The sequence below is a fragment of the Silurus aristotelis genome (assembly GCF_946808225.1).
Source record: "Silurus aristotelis genome assembly, chromosome: 8".
Taxonomy (NCBI): domain Eukaryota; kingdom Metazoa; phylum Chordata; class Actinopteri; order Siluriformes; family Siluridae; genus Silurus; species Silurus aristotelis.
In genome coordinates, this window is record NC_139581.1 from 26,549,496 (window position 1) to 26,573,153 (window position 23,658).

At 41.7% G+C, this 23,658-nt stretch overlaps 1 protein-coding gene across 3 annotated transcripts in view; it reads left to right on the top strand.

Annotated features, from left to right (window-relative positions):
- Positions 1 to 23,658, top strand: part of prkd2 (protein kinase D2) — a 44,813-nt gene that overhangs the window by 11,546 nt on the left and 9,609 nt on the right. For all 3 annotated transcript variants that reach the window (XR_014534729.1, XM_083548853.1, XM_083548852.1), the window contains exons 3-10: positions 15,131 to 15,269; positions 17,927 to 18,058; positions 18,225 to 18,421; positions 18,927 to 19,110; positions 21,233 to 21,304; positions 22,394 to 22,556; positions 22,635 to 22,746; positions 23,452 to 23,529. Coding sequence is in view for 2 of the 3 variants with exons in the window: in XM_083548853.1 (XP_083404979.1) it covers positions 15,131 to 15,269; positions 17,927 to 18,058; positions 18,225 to 18,421; positions 18,927 to 19,110; positions 21,233 to 21,304; positions 22,394 to 22,556; positions 22,635 to 22,746; positions 23,452 to 23,529 (1,077 nt within the window). In the remaining variant the exon portion in view is untranslated. The remainder of the gene's footprint in view (positions 1 to 15,130; positions 15,270 to 17,926; positions 18,059 to 18,224; positions 18,422 to 18,926; positions 19,111 to 21,232; positions 21,305 to 22,393; positions 22,557 to 22,634; positions 22,747 to 23,451; positions 23,530 to 23,658) is intronic.

A 23,658-nucleotide genomic window follows, 5' to 3' on the forward strand; every position in this document is an offset into this window, starting at 1 on the left:
CACCATGTAGCTTCTTCTGTTAGCCTAAATTTTACATAACGAAAGTAGGATAGTACAATAGTTTAAAAATGTTATTAAAGCAAAAAAAGCATTGGGGTCACAAGTTATTTAACTGAGTAAAGTTTAGGCTAAATAATTGAGAAATGAACAGAAGTTAAGAGTAGAAAAAGAGAAAGGGGTAGGGCTTTTATAATTCATCACCGTTTTAACAGGTGCAGTCTCAGAAATCCTATCCTTTATGACACAATGCACCCTTACAAATTGTGCTCTGCTGTTTCCATTCAAATCCTCTAGAGGCTCAGATATGATTACAACAGTATCTATTGTTTTCCTACTGTGCAAACATGCATTGGAACACTGGCATGAGAATATAATGCATTGTGCATTCAGGCTCAGTGACCTGATAGAATATAAAGTTCTATGTGAATTTTGCAAAGGTGCCTACAGACAGAGATAAAAAATTTATGTTAGGTTATACATAATTTGTTTAGAAGACAGACCAGGGTGCAACATGCTCTTTTGATCAAGTTTATTATGATTAGTGTATACACTGAAAGTATTTCACAGCTTTGGCTGGTGATAGCACATTCCATTATCAGTTGCATGCTAGTTAACATTTAAAAACATGCCACAGGGTGTCAGGGTAGATTCTTGAACAAAGAAGTCTAAAGTCTGAGAGTAATCCATTTATTTGTCACCATGCAACTTGGATATTGGTTTGTCCTTAATTAGTGATGGTGTCACCTAATAAGCGGATGCAAGTGTAGATTATTTTAATTAAAATGCAAAGATATAAAACAAGAAACAAAGTTTGTAAAACAAACACCAACTAACATGAGCTTGAGCGAAACCAGCATAATCCATGGATTATGACAGACACCAGAGAAAAAGGTGTATATAAAACTTTCTTTTCGGCTTCTCCCGTTAGGGGTCGCCACAGCGGATCCTCCGCACGTTTGATTTGGCACATGTTTTACGCTGGATGCCCTTCCTAACGCAACCCTCCCCAATTTATCCGGGCTTGGGACCGGCACTAAGAGTGGCTGGGGATGGTTCCCTGACCGGGACTCGAACCCGGGTCGCAGCGGTGGGAGCGCTGCATCTTAACCACTAGACCACCAGGGGACCTTTAAAAAAAAAAAGGTGTATATACAAGTGCTAATCAAGGTGACAAGAAACAGGTGTGAGTGATTAGTGACGTGTGATCAAGTCATGTGACTGTGCATTGGCTGATGAGAAATGTAGTAATCCTGACAGTCACACGCAACACAAAAATCAATGAGTGAGCAACAGATATGTGGGCACAGAAACAAGTAAAAAGGTATTTCTGTGAAAAGGGATAGTTGGTGTAATTTGCAGTACATCAGAAAATAATATTGAGATTTTCTATCACTATAAAATGTTATTAGGTTTAAGGTTTTACAATTTCCTTTGTAAAAAATGTTTATATCCTAACTTTATTTGGGTATATTGCAAATATAACTGACAAAATTAGCAAACAATACAATCTCAAATGTTAAGAATTAATATTTGTTTAACTATTTAAACTACTTACTACTGGAACTCTTTAGAGAAATTAAGAAGTGCATCTGTAATTTTGAAAGATTATTATGAACATGTGTATTAGCAGGTTCAGGTATTTTCAATTTTCTTGTTTCAGGTGAATTTTAGGCAGCCTTATTATTACTATAATTGGAATTATTTAATTGATATATTCATGCTCAGTTTTTTTTCTTTTTGGTTATAACACATTATGAATTATAGAATGGTACTTAGCCCAAAATCTTTTCTGCCTAATTAATGTTTTATGTACAAACAGTATTAGAATATGGTGACACTTTTCAAATGCTTCAAACTGATTTCATAAATAAACATTTAATTGTCTTTATTAAAAAAACTGCTAAATTAATGGACATACATGTCACACTTCACTAAACAGCAATGTTTTTCTATCAATTTTAACCAAAAGGCAATTATTTTGTGTATTATATATAAATTTTTCTTTCACTTGATGATTTGGGGTAGTGGTAGCTCAGTGGTTAAGGTGCTCGGTTCTGATTGGGCTTCAAGCCTTAGTTTTGATAAGTTGCCACTCTTGGACCTTGAACAAGCCCCTTAACTCTTTGTGCTCCAGGGGCACTGTATCATGGCTGACCCTGGGCTCTGACCACAGCGAAGAAAGAATTTCACTGTGCTGTAATGTATATGTGACAAATAAAGCCTATTCTATTCTATTCTATTCTATTCTATTCTATTCTATTCTATTCTATTCTATTCTATTCTATTCTATTCTATTCTATTTTAGAAATGTATCATGTCTGGTGTTCTCAAACATTTTTGGCAAATTGACGTTATGACATTGCTTTCATACGTATTTGCTTTTTTTATGCACACCTGGCGGATTAACTACTAGATTCTTTAGAATACTTGCAAGGGGCCAAAACATCCAGTTCCATAATTTTTTCAAGTCAAACTGTAAAATATTTAGCAGTATCATGCACCGTAATGTTTATGCACACATGTCCAGTTTAAAATCTAAAAAGACAAAAATACATCTGCACTCTTCAATTAAATGTGACTTGTTTAACTGAGCCTAACAAGCTATTTCAGTAGCACAAGGTCCTTTAGTATAGCTGAAACTGTCAGGAATCCACCAGCCACGCCTCCTTCAGAGGCTGTCATTGCCTCCGCGCGCTCCCAAGCTCGCAGCGCAAATCATGCACAGCTGAAGCGTGTTACTCAATTACTCCCGGCTCCCATATAAACCGCTCACTCACCCACACTCGCTGTCCGTTATTGTATGTGTTCATGCGTGGTCATGTGAATGCTGCACCCGCTACATACCTTCTCCTCCCGGACTCCTCGCTCACTCCACAGCTGCGTTTTCCTGCCCCAGCTCACCTCGGACGCACCGTGGATGTTATTATTGGACTGCCATCTGCCGGATTATCCCGATCTACGCGGGTATTTTGTGTTGGCTCTGCCTTTGTTAAATAAAGTTTCTGTTTGCCGTTACTCCGGCTTCCGCCTCCGCACCATGCCTAACAGAATAACGGACCCTTGAAAAGGAATATATGGACAAAAAAGAGAAAAGGACAAAAAGAAGAAAGGACATGATCGGATTAACGCCGTGGTCCCAGCATTAACCGAGCCTTGGAGGCCGGGCTCGCTCAGCCGCGATCAAGCGGCAGCCGAGCTTCGCCCCCGGGAAAACCCGGAAGCTTGCAGCCGCTGCTCGGGCACGCTCGGCAGTGCCACGCCCCCTCAATGACGTCACGGGACTCCCGGCTCGCTTCTCCGGCAACAGAGCTGAATGGAGGGAGTTTTTACAGAGCGTGGATCGATACGTGGAGTTGAACCCAGCCAGTTATCCCACAGAAGAAGCGAAAATCGCGCTCCACATGTCTCTGCTGCCTGAGGAATCTCTCTTCCTTCGCCAGAGAGCTGTGGAGCACGACTGAAGGCAAGGAAAGCTCATGCGCCAGGTTCCTCCAGCTTCTCACCAGGGGACTCGGGATAACCTCGGCTGATCTCCATCTCCTCTCCCCCGCTTCCGAGAACGCTGTTCCTAATCAGAGTTTCCAGGAGGTCACCGCGCTGCTCCAGGCCCTCCAGGACAGCTCCAGGATATCCAGGCTGGCTCCGTTTCGTTCCAGGACCTCCAGGAGCTCTCCATCCTGCTCCAAAACCTTCGGGTTGGTTCAGCTCCGCTCCAGGTCTCCGAAGAGAGCTCCGTTCCGCTCCAGGGTCCTAAAGAGAGCTCCGTTCTGTCCCAGGACCTCCGTGAGAGCTCCTCTCTGTCCCTGAACGAGCCCGTGAGCTCCTCTCTGTCCCTGAGCGACCCAGTGAGCTCCTCTCTGTCCCTGAGCAACCCAGTGAGCTCCTCTCTGTCCCTGAGCGACCCCGTAAGCTCGGTTCCGCTCCAGAGAGTCCCCGTGAGCTCGGTTCCGCTCCAGGAGTCCCCGTGAGCTCGGTTCCGCTCCAGAGAGTCCCCGAGAGCTCGGTTCCGCTCCAGAGAGTCCTTGAGAGCTCGGCTTCGTCTCAGGACCTCCCAGCGAGCTCCTCTCCGCTCCAGGGTCCCCAGGCGGCTTCCTCTCCGCTCCTAGGCTTCCAGGAGAGCTCCTCTTCGCTCCCGGTTCCTGAGGAAAGCTTGGCTTCACTCCTGATTTCCGAGGAGAGCTTAGTTCCGCTCCAGAGAGTCCCCGAGAGCCTGGCTTCTTCCCAGGACCTCCAGGCGAGCTCCTCTTCGCTCCCGGTCCCTGACGAGAGCTCCTCTTCGCTCCCGGTCCCCGACGAGAGCTTCTCTTCGCTCCCAATTCCCGAGGAGAGTTTGGTTCCGTCTCAGGACTCCCAGGAGTGTTCAGCTCCGTTCCAGGGTCTCAAGAAGAGCTCGGTTCCGCGCCAGCGTCCCAAGAAGAGCCCGGTTTCGCGCCAACGCCTCCCCGAGAACACCTCTTCGTCAAATGGTCACCAGGGTTGTCTCTCCACTCCAGGTCCCCGTGGGTGATGAGGTTCCATTCCAGACCTTCCTGGGCAGCGGCGATCCGTTCCAGGTCGTGGGGGTGGTCATCGTTCAGCCTCAGGTTGCCGCCAGGGACGTCATGCCTCTCCAGGTCTCCAGGGTGACCGCCTCTCAGCTCCAGACCACCGCAGAGGAGGTCGCTCAGCTGCCGGTCTCCGCTGAGGGCGTGGCTCCGTTCCCGGCCTCCGCCTTGGGCATCACTCCAATTCAGGTCTCCGTGGAGGGCGTCTCTCGGTCACTGCTCTCCGCCATGGACGGTTTTCGGCCTCTGGACTCTACGATGGGCACTGCTGGGTTCCAATCCTTCACCGGAAGCGTCGCTTCGCCTCCGGCCTCCGCCCACGTTGTCGCTCCGCACCAGGTCTCCACTGAGGGCATTGCTCCGCCTCCAGTCTCCACTGAGGGCGTCAGTCTGCTCCAGTGCTCCGTGGATGGCGTCTCTCCGCCGAGGGCGTCGCTCCAGGTCTCCAGGGGGGGTCGTCTCTCCGTCTCCTGTCTCCGCCAAGGGCGTCGCTCCGCTCCAGGGGGGTCGTCTCTTCGCCTCCTGTCTCCGCCGAGGGCGTCGCTCCGCTCCGTGTCTCCGTGGGGGTCGTCGCTCCGCCTGCAGCCTCCGCAGAGGGCGTCCTTCTGCTCCAAGGCTCCGTGGAGGACGTCGCGCTGCCTCCGGTCTTTGCTGAGGTCGTCGCTCTGCTCCGGGCCTCCGTGGTCGACGTCTCTCCGCCTCTAGTCTGCGCCGAGGACTTCGCCCCGTTCCTGGCTTCCGCGGGGGGCTGTGCTTCGTTCCGGGGCCCCGCTGGGGTCGTTGTCCCGTTCCGGCTTTCCGCAGTGGTGGTCGCTTCGCCTCGGGCCCTTCCCTGCTCTTCCTGGCTCCGTGGCGGTTCTGGCCGGGTCCCCTTCGACCCTGGAAGACTGGAGGGGCCCTCCTCCGATTGCCCGGGTCCACCGGGCGGTTGGTGGTTTGGGGGCGTCAGGTGCCGCCCCTTTGGGGGGGGGGGGGTGTCAGAAATCCACCTGCCACGCCTCCTTCAGAGGCTGTCATTGCCTCCGCGTGCTCCCAAGCTCGCAGCGCAAATCATGCACAGCTGAAGCGCGTTACTCAATCACTCCCGGCTCCCATATAAACCGCTCACTCACCCACACTCGCTGTCCGTTATTGTATGTGTTCAAGCGTGGTCGTGTGTATGCTGCACCCGCTTCATACCTTCTCCTCCCGGACTCCTCGCTCACTCCACGGCTGCGTTTTCCTTCCCCAGCGAACCTCGGACTTCCGACGCTTCCCCGTCGCTTCCTCCGCGCCGCGCTTCCTCGATAATGCACCGTGGATGTTATTATTGGACTGCCGTTTGCCGGATTATCCCGATCTACGCGGGTATTTTGTGTTGGCTCTGCCTTTGTTAAATAAAGTTTCTGTTTGCCGTTACTCCGTCTTCCGCCTCCGCACCACGCCTAACAGAAACTTTATTTAATATTAATATAGAAAATAATTAAATTAAAATAGTAGATGTGAGACGTGAGCAAATCAAGTGATCCTACGTAGGTTTTTTGGTTTTTATAAATCTACAGAAAGATTTGACAAGTTTGATTTATTTAAAACTGCCCAAACATGTGAATTACTGTTTTTACTGTATTTACTTGTATTTGAAAACATTCATTCATTCATTCATTCATTCATTTTCTCCCGCTTATCCGTAATTCGGGTCGCGGGGGCAGCAGTCTAAGCAGGCCCTCGCCTTCGACTGCTGCCCAATCCTCACAGCACCGTCCCTTACGGTCCCTCCTGCAGGTGGTGAGCCCACGGGAAGGCGGCCCCACGTCACTCCGACGTCACGGACCTTGATATTTCCCTCGTAAGGGACCCCCGGAGCATAGAGGGTTAAGGGCCTTGCTCAAGGGCCCAAGAGTGGCAGCTTGGCGATACCGGGGCTTGAACCCCAGACCTTCCGATTGGCAACCCAGCGCCTTAACCGCTGGAGCCACCACTCCCCCGTATTTGAAAACACATTTTGTTTAATAACTGTTTTACCAATGCTTATCATATGAACTAATAATGACAGAGCTAACAGGCCTCTATGAAAGTATTATAGTCAAGTCAACTCAAGTCAAATTTATTTCTATAGCGCTTTTCACAACAGACATTGTCTTAAAGCAGCTTTACAGAGTTTAACAGTGAAGGTGAACGATGTGTTTTTATCCCTGATGAGCAGCCATGGCAACTGTTGCAAGGAAAAACTCCCTTAGATGTTATGAGGAAGAAACCTTAAAAGGAACCAGACTCAAAAGGGAACCAGACTCATTTGGGTGATATCAAGAGTGTGATCATAAATCTTTAAACAATACTGAACACTAGAGAGTGAGAACTAACATGATCACTGGAGTGGGAGATTATGAGTAATGTCCTTCCTACAGTCTTATACAGTCATTTGAGATTATGGAACCAGGAGCTACTGAGCAACTTATAAAATTGCTTAACATTTGCGAGCAAACGTTTGCTGTTTGTTCATTCATAGCCTTTTCATGTTTTTTAATTTGCCTGCGTTTCTGGATCTGTTTGTGTGTTTATATTCTAATAAACGTTCCTACTCTGTACTTACGTCCACCTCTGCTCCCATGTGCTCTCTGAATACATGACAGGAAGACATACTTTTTAACAAGTTTGTTGCTTTGCCTTTATATAAATACAAATTTATACATCAGTAACATCAGGTTCATAATAATGAAATGAAGTAAATGATTAAATAATGAAATAAAGGAAATTAATAATGAAATAATTCCATAATGATGAAAGACAGGACACAAAATTTCAGTTCAGTTATGGACACATGTACAGACCTGAGTAATCTCCCCCAAGGATCAATACAATTACAGATTCACCTATCTATCAGCCTTAGGCTAATTAGATCAATGAACAAAAACCCCGCTTATAGTGTGCTCAGAATCACATAAAAACCCTGCCATTGGCAAAAGCAACAGACAGGCACTGTATTTAATAAAACAGGAAGTAAATAAGAGGGCAAGGACCAATTAGTTCAGTAAAGAGGAAGCAGCATAAATGTGCATAAAAAAATTAATAATTAATAATTTAGTAGTCCAAACTACTACACATGAAAAAATTATTAAAGATTATAGTCTGAACTACATTTCCTATCAGTTACTTCATGCTCTCATGACTTGGTTACATGTCCCTAAATTGGGGGACATGTGCCTTTTCCTGAATGTATATAAGCCTTCACAGCACACTTTGTCACACTTTTGTCTTCTGTGGTTGTTGGTTTAGCTCATGCCCAAGTTTGTTTGTTTCATGTATTTGGTGTTTGTTTCTTTGTTTTATATCTTTGCAATTTAATTAAAGTAATCCGCACTTGCTTCATGTGACCCAATACAATTGATGAAGCAGATACATTTTTCGCTGAGCAAGAGACCCTTCTTGAGAAGAACTGTGTGCTTCGGGAGCACCAAAAACTGGCCTGATGCCATGTGGCTGTTCATAGCATTTTTTATAATGGCCAACCTGATGGCAACCATCTTCCATCTCCTCTCTCTCCTGTAGAAGATGTCACCATGTTTCGCCCTGTTGCCCAGCTAAGGGCGCTGCTTCTTCCCCCGCTTGGCTGAGAAGTCACCACGTGTGGCTGACGATTCTGTTTCCCGTCATCATCCACCCCCTGGCTAAGGATGCTACTCTGTCAAGAGTCAAGTCAAGAAGCTTTTTTTGTCATTTCAACCATATATAGCTGATGCAGTACACAGTGAAATGAAACAACGTTCCTCCAGAACCCAGGTGCTACATAAAACAACATAAACAACAGTCACAGAACAGAAAAAACACAGGGCCAAGAACTAAGTAGGAGATCCTTGCCACATAAAGTGCATGTGTGATGCTTATAAAATTGCTCAACATTTGCGAGCAAACGTTTGCTGTTTGTTCATTCATAGCCTTTTCATGTTTTTTAATTTGCCTGCGTTTCTGGATCTCTTTGTGTGTTTATATTCTAATAAACGTTCCTACTCTGTACTTAAAGTACACATAAAGTGCATGTGTGCAACTGGTGCAAACAGTGCAAAAGACAACACAAGACAGTGCAAGACAACACAGGACAGTGCAGGATACACAATACACAAAACACAAAATAGCTCCGCCAGTAAACCTGTCTTAACAAAATAAGGTGCACTGTAGCAGAAAACTGTAAACAATATTGTGCAATTTAAACAAATAGCAGCAACCAAGATAAGGTGAACAGTGGCAAAAATATGTGGACAGAATATTGTGCAGAAGAACAATATCAGCAATCCCGGAAGATGTGCAAAGAAAACGGCATGTAAACATTTTTGTGGTAATGATTAATGTGAGTGGTACATGGTGGTCATGGGTGTGCGAAGTGTATGGTATGTGTTTGAGTCCGGTTTGTACAGATCAGTCACATGAAGTGAGTATGAGTGTGGGTTAAGTCCGGTTTGTACAGGCTTGAGGGAAGAAACTGTTGCACAGTCTGGATGTGGCGGCCCGAATGCTTCGGAACCGCTTCCCTGATGGTAGGAGGGTGAAAAGTGTGTGTGACGGGTGTGTGAGCTCATCCACAATGCTGTGTGGTTTGTGGATGCAGCGTGTGGTGTAAATGTCCATGATAGAGGGGAGAGAGACCCCGATTATCTTCTCAGCTGTCCTCACTATCCTCTGTAGGGTCTTGCGATCTGAGGCGGTGCAATTCCCAAACCAGGCAGTTATGCAGCTGCTCAGGATGCTCTCAATGGTCCCTCTGTAGAACGTGGTCAGGATGGGGGGAGGGAGGTGGGCTTTCCTCAGCATTCTCAGAAAGTAAAGACGCTGCTGGGCTTTTTTGGTGGAAACCAAAAAAGCCCAAGTCCTTGTTTTCTAGGTGGTTCTAGGATGTGGAGATGGCATAGTCCATGGAGCGGTGTGGACGATACGCGAACTGCATGGGGTCCAGTGCGGGTGGAAGCTGGGTCTTGATGTCCTCATGACGAGCCTCTCGAACTCTTGAATCAGGATGGGTGTGAGTGCAACAGGACGATAGTCATTGAGGCAGGAGACAGTAGACTTCTTCGGCACGGGAATGATGGTCGTTGTCTTGAGGCACGTAGGAACAGTGGCGCTGCTCAGGGAGATGTTGAAGATGTCTGTGAGGACATCTGCTAGCTGTTGTGCACATTCCCTGAGCACTCTGCCAGGAATGTTGTCTGGTGAAGCAGACTTCCGTGGGTTAACTCTGCATAGAGTTTTCCTCACTTCAGCTGTGGTTAGACAGAGCACCTGGTCAGTGGGAGGAGGGATGGTCTTCCCTGCCACCATGTTGTTCTGCACCTCAAAACTGGCGTAGAAGTCGTTTTCGTTTTCGGTGTCACGGTCACAAGCAGGTGACGTTATCTTGTAATTCGCCTGGATGCCCTGCCACATGCTCTGGGTGTCTCCACTGTCCTGGAAGTGGCCGTGAATTCTCTTCCGCTTTCTTTCGCAGCGCTTTCGATTCCCCCTCCTCCATCCATCCGCCACAGGCGACGCCGAGGTCTGGAGGCCTGGTTCTCGGAGCACGCTGAGGTCGCGTAGCTTCTGCCGCAGGTCATCATTTATTCTGTTGTTTGGGTTATTTCTGAGTCCTTTGAGGGTTTTGCAGTTGTACACAGGGGCACTGGTTGCTCCGATGTCCATGTGTTGCGTAAGGCGGGCTACAAACTGAAATTAGCACCATTTTGGGTCCGGAGTGGCCGCTGCGAGCTACTGCCGCACCGCCATCACCCGTCAGGTTGCACAATCAGCCCATTCTGGGCTGTGAATGCTGCTCCACCTCTCTGGTCAGCTGAGGATTCCACCCCCTTTGGGAAAGTCCCAACCCCCTTTGACCTTGCAGAGAGCATTGCTCTCCCCTCTGGCTCTGCTGTGAATTTCATTCTTACTACCACTCCACATTCACAGATGCCATGATGCCCAGCAACTTTATATTATCTCCTAATGGCTTAGGAATTGACAGCACTCCTAGAGACCTGAAAGAGGAGACTTTTGCAATTCAGAAGTGATTCACTAAAGGGGACACGCTGTCAGGATTATGGTCTGAACTACATTTCCCATCGGTCACTGCATGCTCAAATGATTTTGTCAAATAATTAGGCACATGTCCCTAATCACTCGAAAGTTAAATTTTATCTTGAGCTCTTCTGGCATCACATTGAATCACATTGTTATATTAATGTCTTCCTAGCACTGGTGGATACATCACATACTTAAATTCATCTCCTACATGGCTCTTAGAGCATTTCCTGTGTAGCTTTAGCAAATGTCTAAATTCACCTCAGCACAGACCTTATTGTACAGTACTGTATTTACTAATTACACAATGGAATCTAACTGGAATTTAACTGAACTGGTGGCGGCACATACATTTTTTCTTCAGCAACTGCATTATCTGTTTAAAGCTGCTTTGAGACCATGTGAAGACATTCTTGTAAACATGTTGGCATGAAATCTTACATGTTCTTGCATAAGTCATAACATTTCAAGAATTACTTTTATTTTTATGTACTGTAGGTTCACCATGATTCTGGAAAATCGATAACACACTATCCAATTTCATGCTTTTCAATAACTACATAGTTTATGTTTAATATGTTGTTTAAAATGCCATGCATTGTTCTTGTAAAATACAGATGTTCAGATTTATTTTGAGATATTTTTTTTATTTTGCAGCTTTATGAACAGACAATCAGACACTTGATTAATTAGGGAATAATTAATCTGGCACATAGACACTTATTTAATTGCAGGTCATTTAACCCTCCATTATAGATGCCCAACTCACACTGTTGAGGTGAAATACAACTGTTGCAGCAAATCTAAAATAAAACACCTGTTAAATCTTCTTCTTCTTGCGGCTGCTCCCATTAGGGGTCGCCACAGCGGATCATCTGTCTCCATACCACCCTGTCCTCTACATCTGCCTATTTCACACCAACTACCTGCATGTCTTCCCTCACCACATCCAGAAACCTCCTCCTTGGTCTTCCTCTTTTCCTCCTACCTGGTGGCTCCATCCTCAGCATTCTTCTACCAATATAATTCATGTCCCTCCTCTGCACATGTCCAAACCATCTCAATCTCGCCTCCCTCACCTTGTCACCTAAAAATCCTACATGCGCTGTCCCTCTAATAAACTCATTTCTAATCTTGTCCATCCTCGTCACTCCCAATGAAAACCTCAACATCTTCAGCTCTGCTACCTCTAGCTCCACCTCCTGTCTTCTACTCAATGCCAATGTCTCTAATCCATACAACATCACAGGTCTCACTACAGTCCTATAAACTTTCCCTTTCATTCTTGCAGATACCCTACTATCACAAATCACTCCTGTCACTCTTCTCCACTCACTCCACCCTGCCTGCACTATTTTCTTTACTTCCCTAACACACTCTCCATTACTTTGCACTGTTGACCCCAGGTACCTGAACTCCTCCACCTTCTCTACCTCTTTTCCCTGCAACCGCATCACTCCACTGCCCTCCCTCTCATTCACAAACATGTACTCTGTCTTACTCCTACTGACTTTCATTCCCCTTCTCTCCAACGCATATCTCCACCTCTTCAGGCTCTTCTTAACCTGCTCCCTACTCTCACAACAAATCACAATATCATCTGCAAACATCATAGTCCAGGGAGACTCCTGTCTGACCTCGTCCGTCAACCTGTCCATCACCACTGCAAACAGCAAAGGGCTCAGGGCTGATCCCTGATGCAGTCCAACCTTCACCTTGAACCAGTCTGTTGTACCTACTGCACACTTCACTGCCGTCACACTGTCCTCATACATGTCCTGCACCACCCTCACATACTTCTCTGACACACCTGACTTCCTCATACAATACCACAACTCCTCTCTTGGCACTCTGTTGTACGCTTTCTCTAAATCCACAAATACACAATGCAATTCCTTCTGTCCTTCTCGATACTTCTCCATCAACATCCTCAAAGCAAATAATGCGTCTGTGGTGCTCTTCCTTGGCATGAAACCATACTGTTGCTCACAGATGGTCACCTCTTCTCTCAGCCTGGCTTCCACTACTCTTTCCCATAACTTCATTGTATGACTGATCAACTTAATTCCCCTGTAGTTACTGCAGGTCTGCACATCTCCCTTATGCTTAAAGATCGGTACCAGCACACTCCTTCTCCATTCCTCAGGCATCTTCTCACCTTCCAAAATCCTGATAAACAATCTGGTAAAAAACTCCACTGCCATCTTTTCTAAACATCTCCATGCTTCTACCGGTATGTCATCTGGTCCAACCGACTTTCCATTCTTCATCCTCTTAATCGCTGCTCTCACTTCCTCCTTACTAATCCTATCTACATCCTGCTTCACCAACTCCACAACATCCAACCGTCTCTCTCTCTAAATTTTCCTCATTCATCAGCTGCTCAAAATACTCCCTCCACCTTCTCAACACACTATCCTCACTAGTCAACACATTTCCCTCTCCATCCTTTATTTCTCTAACTTGCAGCACATCCTTCCCAGCTCGGTCCCTCTGCCTGGCCAATCGGTACAAATCCTTTTCTCCTTCCTTAGTGTCCAACCTCTTATACAGCTCCTCATATGCCTTTTCCTTGGCTTTCGCCACATCCCCCTTAACCTGCTGTCGCATCTCTTTGTACTCCTGCCTACTTTTCTCATCACTCTGTCTATCCCACTTCTGTTTTGCCAACCTCTTTCTCCTTATGCTCTCCTGCACTTCCTCATTCCACCACCATGTCTCCTGGTCTTGCTTTCTATTTTCAGATGTAACACCAAGTACTTTTCTAGCTGCCTCCCTCATCACTTCTGCAGTAGTTGCCCAATCATCCAGCACCTCTTCACCACCACCGAGCCCCTGTCTGACCTCTTCCCTGAACCTCACACTACACTCTTCCTCCTTCAGTTTCCACCATCTTATTCTTCTTTCAGTCCTCACTCTCATCCTCTTCTTCTTCACCTCCAAAACCATCCTACAGAACATCCGATGCTATCTAGCTTCACTGTCCCCTGCCAACACCTTACAGTCTCCTATGATCCTCCTTCTTCTTGAAATACGTGTTCACCACTGCCATTTCCATCCTTTTAGCAAAATCTACCACCATCTGCCCTTCCACATTCCTCTCCTTAAAACCATACCTACCCATCACCTCCTCATCACCTCTGTTTCCTTCACCTACATGTCCATTAAAGTCTACCCCAATCACCAATCGTTCTTTCCTAGGTACACCATCTACCACTTCATCTAATTCACTCCAGAATCTTTCCTTCTCCTCCATCTCACAGCCAACTTGTGGAGCATAGGCACTGATGACATTTATCATCATCCCTTCAACTTCCACCTTCACGATCATCACCCTATCAGAAACTCTCTTCACCTCCACTACACTCTTACTGTACTCTTCCTTCAGAATCACCCCTACACCATTTCTCTTTCCATCCACATTATGATAAAACAATTTAAACCCACCTCCAATGTTCCTGGCCTTACTCCCTTTCCACTTGGTCTCCTGAACACACAACATATCTACCTTTCTCCTCTCCATCATATCAGCTACCTCCCTCCATTTACCAGTCATAGTACCAACATTTAAAGTACCAACCCTAACCTCTACTCTCCTACACTTCTCCTTTCCCTGCCATCTCTGTAGACGTACAGTAGCCCAATTTCCACCGGTACCCTGTCGGCTAACGATACCTGTGGCGGTCGTTGTTAACCCGGGCCTCGACCGATCTGGTATGAAATTCTCATTTGTGATCCGCATATTTGATTTGGCATATGTTTTACGCTGGATGCCCTTCCTAACGCAACCCTCCCCATTTACCCGGGCTTGGGACCGGCAAGAGTGCACTGGCTTGTGCATCCATAATGGCTGGGTTAAAACACCTGTTAAATGATACCTTCTAAATACCTACTAAATATATATAATTATGTTTTAAATACATAAAAATAATAAATATATTTTTTTAATTAATTTAATTATTTTTCATTTGTATAGCACTTTTTACACACATCAACTGGTTTTAAAAATTAAAGTGAATGTTTTATTTCATACAATATTTTTCAAAATTATGATTAACAATGTATAATTAGAATGTTATTTAAGTGGTATTTTAATAAAATTGCATGTATAGTATAATTGTAAACTACAGTAATCGCTTTAGCATGCTTTACAATAATATGCAAGAAAAGCTATTTGTAAACAAATTTCGAACAAAACCAATTCATGTCAATTTACATTTTAACTAAATCTATGTTTCACTTTAATTTATTTTTCATTAGTGCAAACAATATAGACAAAAGACTTAATCTTCTTGGGTCTAGTTTTTGGGTTAATTTTTTCACAACATATTTTGTATTATATAAATAATGAGGCAGGTGTAGAGGACTTGATCAGATGTGGCGACCCCTAATGCGATCAGCCGAAAGAATAAGATACATAATGAATGAATTCATCTCTCCTCTCTCTCTCTCTCTCTCTCTCTCTCTCTCTCTCTCTCTCTCTCTCTCTCTCTCTCTCTCTTTTTCTCTCTCTCTCTCTCTCTCTCTCTCTCTCTCTCTCTCTCTCTCTCTCTCTTTCTCTCTGGCAGTTCCCTGAGTGCGGTTTTTATGGGATCTATGATAAAATACTTCTCTTCAAGCATGACACAAATACCAATAACATACTGCAGCTGGTCAAGGCTGCAAATGATATCCAGGAGGGGGATCTTGTGGAGGTAGTGCTGTCGGGTGAGTAACTGTACCATTACTTGGTTTTTATTCCCACCTTCTAGTCAGCTACAAGTTTAAACTGTAAGTGTACATAATGTTTTTGTAGCTATTTTGTAGTTTTAATGTGGATGACAATCACTGCTGCTGAGTGCTTTAATGTCCAACAGTTTGTATTTCTGTAAACAGTGAGACTCGGTCAGGAGCTCTTTTGAGATTCCAAATGTTGCGAATAGGAACTGCGGCTACATGTTTCACTGTGTAACTAACAAAGCTTTATGCAACTGAAAAAAGTACAGTGTTTAAGTCTTATCGCTACATTTCCAGGATCAAAAAAGGCTTCAGACTGATGTGGCTTAAGCTCAACAGCTTGTTATCCAAATTTAAACTGAATTTAAATTATCGTAGTGAAATGGATTTCATATCCAGAGTTAAGTTGTTTTAACAAGTAATGTATTGTGTGTGTGTGTGTGTGTGTGTGTGTGTGTGTGTGTGTGTGTGTGTATATATATATATAAAACACACTACAGTAATCAAGGCATAAAATTTCGGGCTATGGCAGAAAAAAGTTATATACAGTAGCATCAAGTTACAAGAATTATTTTGTTAAGTAAAAATATTTTTTTTATACAGTTGGGTGAGCAGCAAGAAAGTTGGAGTTTAACCAGCTCTTCAACTTATGCGGAAAACAAGGAAGTTAAGCGAATAGAATCCGGCCAGCAAACTTTAGAAATGTATAACAGTGCTAATGAAAAACATTGTGACGAATAATTTGTTTGAGAGGCATATTGTAAATAATAATACAAACCTAATTCCAAAAAAGTTGGGATTTTAAATAAAAAAAAAAATCTTCAAAAAGATTTTACATTTCATGGCATCAACACATCTCAAAAAGGTTGTGTGTGGCATCCCCTCTTCTTTTTATAACAGTCTGCAAACGTCTGGGGACTGAGAAGACAAGTTGCTCAAGTTTATAAATAGAAATGTCTGATTCTTGTCTAATACAGGATTCTAGTTGCTCAACAATCTCTTAGGTCTTCTTTGTCGCATCTTCCTAGTTATGATGCGCCAAATGTTTTCTATGGGTGAAAGATCTGGACTGCAGGCTGGCCATTTCAGTACCCGGATCCTTCTTCTACACAGCCATGATGTTGTAATTGATGGAGTATGTGGTCTGGCATTGTCATGTTGGAAAATGCAAGGTCTTTCCTGAAGATGACATCTGGATGGGAGCATATGTTGTTCTAGAACTTAGATATACCTTTCAGCATTGATGGTGCCTTTCCAGATGTGTAAGCTGCCCATGCCACACGCACTCATGCAAACATACCAAGCAAGCTTCTGAACTGAGCGCTGATAACGACTTGGGTTGTCCTTGTCCCCTTTAGTCCGGATGAAATGGCGTCCTGGTTTTCCTACAAGAACTTTAAATTTGTTTGAGTCGTCTGACCACAGAACAGTTTTCCACTTTGCCACAGTCCATTTTAAATGAGCCTTGGCCCAGAGAAAACGCCTGCGCTTCTGGATCATGTTTAGATATGGCTTCTTTTTTCCATTACAGTAGCATTTCTGTATGTAATGCAGTGCCGTCTAAGGGCCCGAAGATCACGGGCATCCAGTATGGTTTTCCGGCCTTGACCCTTACGCACAGAGATTGTTCCAGATTCTCTGAATCTTTGGATGACATTATGCACTGTAGATGATGATAAATGCGAGAAACTCCTTTCTGATATTGCTCCACTATTTTTGCTGCAGCATTGGGACGAAAGCATCTTGACTTCTGAGAGACACTGCCACTCTGAGAGGCTCTTTTTATACCCAATCATGTTGCCAATTGACCTAATTGGTTGCAAATTGGTTCTCCAGCTGTTCCTTATATGTACATTCAACTTTTACCTGCCCCAACTTTTTTGGAATGTGTAGCTCTCATAATATCCAAAATGAGCCAATATTTGGCATGACATTTCAAATGTCTCACTTTCAACATTTGATATGTTATCTATATTCTATTGTGAATAAAATATAAGTTCATAAGATTTGTAAATTATTGCATTCCTTTTTTTTATTCACAATTTGTACAGTGTCCCAACTTTTTTGGAATTGGGTTTGTAGACCAAGGACAGAGCCCTGGAGAACACCCTGTTTAAGTGAGATAGTGGAAGATTTGTGATTGTTCATGTAGCACTGCCGATCCTTGAAATATTGAGAGAACGAGGATAATACAGTGCTTGAGATACCTGCTTTAGATCTGAAAGGTGAGAATTTAACATTGTAGCAGAGACCAAGGCCTTTACTAAAGCAGTTTGATTCCTTTGATGATTCCAGTCTATTGCTTTCCCGGTGAGATAAGAAAAATGCAATTGTGCAGGTGTCTGACAATCCTTCATAACTAGCAAAATACAGAGAACATTGGACTTACACTTGGAAATGTTTCCATCATGCATTTCCGATGTGGGTATTGTGTGGTGGTGGCTCCTGTCTGTGTGCTGGTAGACATGTCGTAGTTCTTAGCGTTCAATTCAACGAGATCCAGCTGTTGCTCACCCATAATGAATAAAAAAAAAAAAAATGTATAATTAAAAAAAATTTGTTTCATTATTTAATAATGATAAATTATGGTAAATATATTAATAATGATTGATTTTTTTTTAACAATTTTTATTTCTCTTTTTCTGCAGCGGCTGCTACCTTTCAGGATTTTCAGATTCGTCCACATGCTTTAAATGTGCATTCATACCGTGCCCCTGCCTTCTGTGACCACTGTGGAGAGATGCTTTTTGGCCTTGTCAGGCAAGGGCTCAAATGTGATGGTAAGAACTTCTGATCGGTAGGAACATTTAAGTAGAATTAAAAAAAAAAATCCAAATAGCGAATTCAAATAATTTAGAGCTTTACACTGCTGACGTTTTAGTCAAGTATAGCATTAAACCATTAATTGTTCTTTGTTGTTTACTTACTGTTTTTAAATCCCTTCAGGTTGTGGGCTGAACTACCATAAACGCTGTGCTTTTAGCATTCCCAATAACTGCAGTGGAGCAAGAAAGAGACGGCTGTCAACTACATCTCTCACCAGCAGTCAGTCTCTCCGTTTATCCACCGCTGAATCCCTTAGTAGTCTAAGCACCAGCTTAACCTCGGAGGAAACAAATCTGTTTCGCTCACATACGCACATGGTAAAGCTCACATACCCATCCTAATCCGAATTTTTCTGTTTTGCTTATTTGTCTTATTTTATACATTTTTATATTGATCTGAAACCTTTTTTTGACAGATATAAAGGAAATCACAAAGGGACAAATACTTAATCAAATCATATAGTTTTATGAAACCACCAGCACATGGTAGAAATTTATTTAATACATTTTTAAAACTAATTTTATTTAGAATATTTACAGTCAAAGTATATGTGGTGTCACCCGATTCTTGGGTTACATAATATATTTGATCACTTTTAATTAAATAAAAGCAGACAAGTTCTGTATAAAAATGAATAAATAAATGCTTACAAAATGTTATAAAATTTGATTATCAAATTTTCCTAAAGGTATATTATTTTTTATATGATATGACCTTCAACACAGGGTATTGCAGGGTAATAAGCAGAAGAATAAATTGTATAGTAACCGCCTGCTTGATTAATTTTATTTCTTTTGTCTATTTTTTCTAATTTTTGGACAGTCCCGAATGCCCAGTGAGGCAAGACGGTTCTACACAGGTCGACCAGTACACCTGGACAAGATACTAATGAGTAAAGTAAAGGTGCCACACACATTTGCAGTGCACTCCTACACACGGCCCACCGTCTGTCAGTACTGCAAAAGACTCCTCCGGGGCCTTTTCCGCCAAGGACTTCAGTGCAAAGGTCTGATGCTTGGAGTTCATTTGACAGGGTTTTATGAAATCTATCTATCTATCTAAAAATATTTTTCCCTGGAGCCTTTTTCATGCATTAAACAAGAATTGTAATGACATAAAACAAAGGCAGTGCCATGAATATACCTTGAAATTCTTTTTAAAATTGATGCATTCAGTACAGACTAGCAGCATGTCCTTTTAGAAGCACATAAAATCTATATTTTTTTAATACACTTAAGTGAAGGGCAAATTTTATATCAATAAAATCATACAATCATATTTTTATTAATCACCATACTCTGTTTTACTGAAAAGGTTTTAAATTTGGGTATTTACTTTCTTAATTAAAATAAGTACACAGTTGTGCTGGTTTTGTATGCAAAATGAATGAAGTCTGGGTTAAACAGACTATGTTAAAACAAAACAAAAAAAATGTGTGCTACAGTGTGTGTGTGTGTGTGTGTGTGTGTGTGTGTGTGTGTGTGTGTGTGTGTGTGCGTGCGGTTAGATGGATGTACTATCATTCCACAGGTACTTAGCAATGAAAAGCAATTTAGCATATATAATAAGTTGAGATAATATTATTTATTGTGCAAATGGACTTGATGGACTTCAGCAGATTGTTTGCTGTGGTATCTGGCACACCAAAATGCAGATGGTTTAAGTGCTGTAAATTAAGAGTTGAACCTGGTTTAGACTTGCTTGTCCAACATATTCCACAGACACTCAATTGAAATTAATTTGAACACTTTTAACTATTTTTTCATCTTGCACGAAACATTATTGGATAATTTTTGCAGTCTAGAAGCGTGCATTTTCCTGCTAAAAGATGCCACTGCCATTAGGGCATACCCTTGCCCTAGTTGGTCTGTGGAAATATATAAGTGAGTGGTAGATGTCAAGTTATTATCTGCATAAATATCAGGACTAATTGTTTCCCAGTAAAACACTGTTTAGAGCATTACACTGCCTTCACTTGATTGCCTTCTTCTCGTATTGTAACCTAGTGCAATCACTCCTGGTTGCTGAAAAAGCATGAACTATTTCAGCAACTTGTGTTACAGTAACTTTTTTGTGTGGAATCAGACCTCCTATGCATATTAAAGAGCCTTAGATGCCCCTGACCCAGTCGTTGCTTATCCAGTTGTCATCTGTAGTGGTTTTGATGTTCTGGATCATTTGTGTGTGTGTGTATATAAATCTCTAATCTTCTTATCTCCACATGGGTAAGTAGAAGTTGATATTCTCAAGCTCTGTTCCGTTACCAAAAGCCTGGGAAAGGGTAAGGGTAATGTACATAATAATAACTGTTTCCAGGACTGTGCTCTGTTGGATAGAGACTAAAAATGGAATTTAAATGGAATTTGTGGGATCCACTCCCCAAGACACCTGGTACTTCTTGATCTTTTCATGCTCTTTTTTTTACTGAGTATTCCAACTCAGTATCAGAAGAGTGGTAGGATGTACATATTGATGGCTCAGATATTATTCCTACCACTAAACTGGCTACATGATACCTGTTACCAAGAGATACCAAGTTCCTTGTAGTTGCCTTCTTAGTTTGCTACTCTGATTTATCTTTTCAACCACAATGCAATTACACTTAACCAGTGCAAATGACATCCTAAAATTCTTGCTGTATATCCTTGTAAATTGAATCGATGAGTGAACATTTCATTTACTCTTGGAATACAGAAGCTTATAGGTTTAGACAAAAATATGGACTTCACTGTTACTTAAACAAGTGAGCAAGATTTGTACATGCAAATTAGGGTTTGCGGTTGGTCAAATATTCATTCAAAATTCTTCTTTTGCTGTTTTTTTTTTATATATATACAAAATTGTTTAATATTAAAAATAATAAAAATGCAACTATTTTCCCTCCAAACCATTTCATATAAGGACTGTCCCTATACTGACCTTGAATATTTTCCTATAACTCAAAATATGAAAATTATAATGTTACCTCCACTTTGGGAAAAAACTCACATAAAGACTAAAGTTTTTGGCATTATTAATTTCTTTGTACTATTTGGTATTGCATTATGTAATATGTACACTATACTGCTTAAATTACATTTATCACTAATATAATTTTATTGATAACATGTTCTGTATTCGTCCTTCAGATTGCAAGTTCAATTGTCACAAGAGGTGTGCATACAAAGTGCCCAATGACTGTCTTGGGGAAACTACTGGAGGTAATTGCTGTACACGGAATTTAAACACAAATTCAGGACAACAAAATAACACATAAAAGAATCTTCTTTAGTGAATCAGTCAGAGATGTTTGTGTTAGACTTTCGCAGATATGGATAAAGGTTTGCACATAATGAAAACTTTAAATAAATCATTAAACATTTTGCACTATATGTACAACTATATTTAAATGCAAGATATTTGGTAAATTTGTGAATGTTTGTACAAAATGTCAGCTTTTTCTCAAGCCTTATCTTTTCTATTGACGCATGTGGCCAGATGACACTCCTAAAGATTTGATAAATCATAAAATTAATCATATCGTTTTTGCACTAATGTCTAAAAAGAGGACACATTTAAAGAAACTAAAGACTCAAATTTTCACAAAAACATTAATCAATAATATTATTTAAAATAAAAATGTGTATAAAATTTAAGTGTAATGCAAAATATAAACATTATTACTAATGTTACTTTTTATTACTTATTTTATTACTTATTTTATATTACTTTTTTATCCAAATGCAAGGAATTCCCTATGTAAGTCTACTGTAAGGGGAACACTCTGGCACTGAGTCCTCTGATTAGATAAGGTTGGTTTGCAAAGAGTGAGCAGAAGTATCAGGACATTTTTTTTTTATTTGATACTGTCAAAATATCATGAAGATTAACTGGCTACACTGTTCCAACATCAACTTAAAAACAGATGTACAACCTTTTGCATATGCCATTTGCATAGATAATCACTTGTGAAAATGGCAGGTATTTAAATGTGGGAGGTTCTTTAAACTTTAGAACCACAAAGAATGGAGTGTTATGTTTTGTTTATAACATTTAACTCTTAATTATAGAAGCATTGTCATCATATAATCTTATCATTTTTTTATGTAAACATTAACTGAAGTCATTTTCATTGAGTATTTTGTCTCATGTTGACCTTTTTCTTTGTTTGTTTGTTTCTTTCTTTGTTTGTTTGTTTCTTTGTTTGTTTGTTTCTTTCTTTCTTTCTTTCTTTCTTTCTTTCTTTCTTTCTTTCTTTCTTTCTTTCTTTCTTTCTTTCTTTCTTTCTTTCTTTTCCTTTGCTTTTTCAGATATGTTTAGTCCATCTGCAGACACAGAAGTACCAATGGAGTACAGTAATGAATATTTGGACTCAGACAGAACTTCAATGATGGATGAATCAGATGAGGCTTGCAGCATTCCTGGCTCCTTTTCCCCAGACAGCAGTCAGGATGGAGCCAGTGGAGACCAGAGGTCAGTCACACCTTATGTCTCTTACCTACTGTCTTCTTTTTAAAAAAATGGATTAAGTATGTGTTCTGGTCTCCTCAGTGCTAATATTCCTCTCATGAGAGTGGTACAGTCGGTGAGACACACCACGCGCCGCTCCAGTACAGCCATTAAAGAAGGCTGGATGGTGCACTACAGCAACAAGGATACCCTGGTATGCTGCTTTTCTAGTTCATATGAATAATTCCCTCTGATATTCAACAAATAAGAAGATATATTTTACTTTAAATACTGTACAACTGAGCTAATGTTGATTCAATGAAAAAGGAGCAAATTAACATTATTTCTCTGTGGCAGAAAGCATTTAAAATGAAGGAAATTATGACTAAGGTTTCCAGAAATAAATTGTGAGGTTATTAGTTTGTCACTATTCTATTAATTGCCCAAATGGAACTATATAGGTATATTATTTGTAATTAGTTTTTTTGTGAATTACTATTTCTTTATTTTACATTACCTATCTGTTTTACTGTTCACAAACATCTCATTACACTTCAACTGAGATTCTACTCTGCACTCTTTTGCTTTACATATTTACTTAGCATTTCTTTATTGTTTTTCTTTATTCTTGACTTGTATTACTGCTGGACCTGTTATTTAACCATTTAAACAAATGTTAAAGGCATATTGGTGAATAGAATTTTTTTTTTTTTTACATTTTACATAGATTTATTAACTTGACCTTCATCTTAGTCTCTTCTTCAATCACTTCTTCTTGCTTTCTCTTCTTTTCACTTTACATATATTTCTATTCTATCCTCTTGATCTCTCCTTCACTCTGTATAGTGGTGCAGCCTTCTTCCTTTTAAATTGATTGACTGCTTGTTGACCTATGATTCCTGCCTCTTATCTGCAATAGAGGAAGCGACACTACTGGCGCCTGGACTGCAAATGCATTATCCTTTTCCATAATGACACCACCAATAAATACTATAAGGTAAGAAGTTTATAAACTTGTGCAGTTTTCAAATGTCTAAAAAAATACACTCATTATTGCTTCTTTATTTTAATATGAACAGGTTTTAATATTTCCCATTCCCATTGTTTATAATGTTTAGGTGTGGAA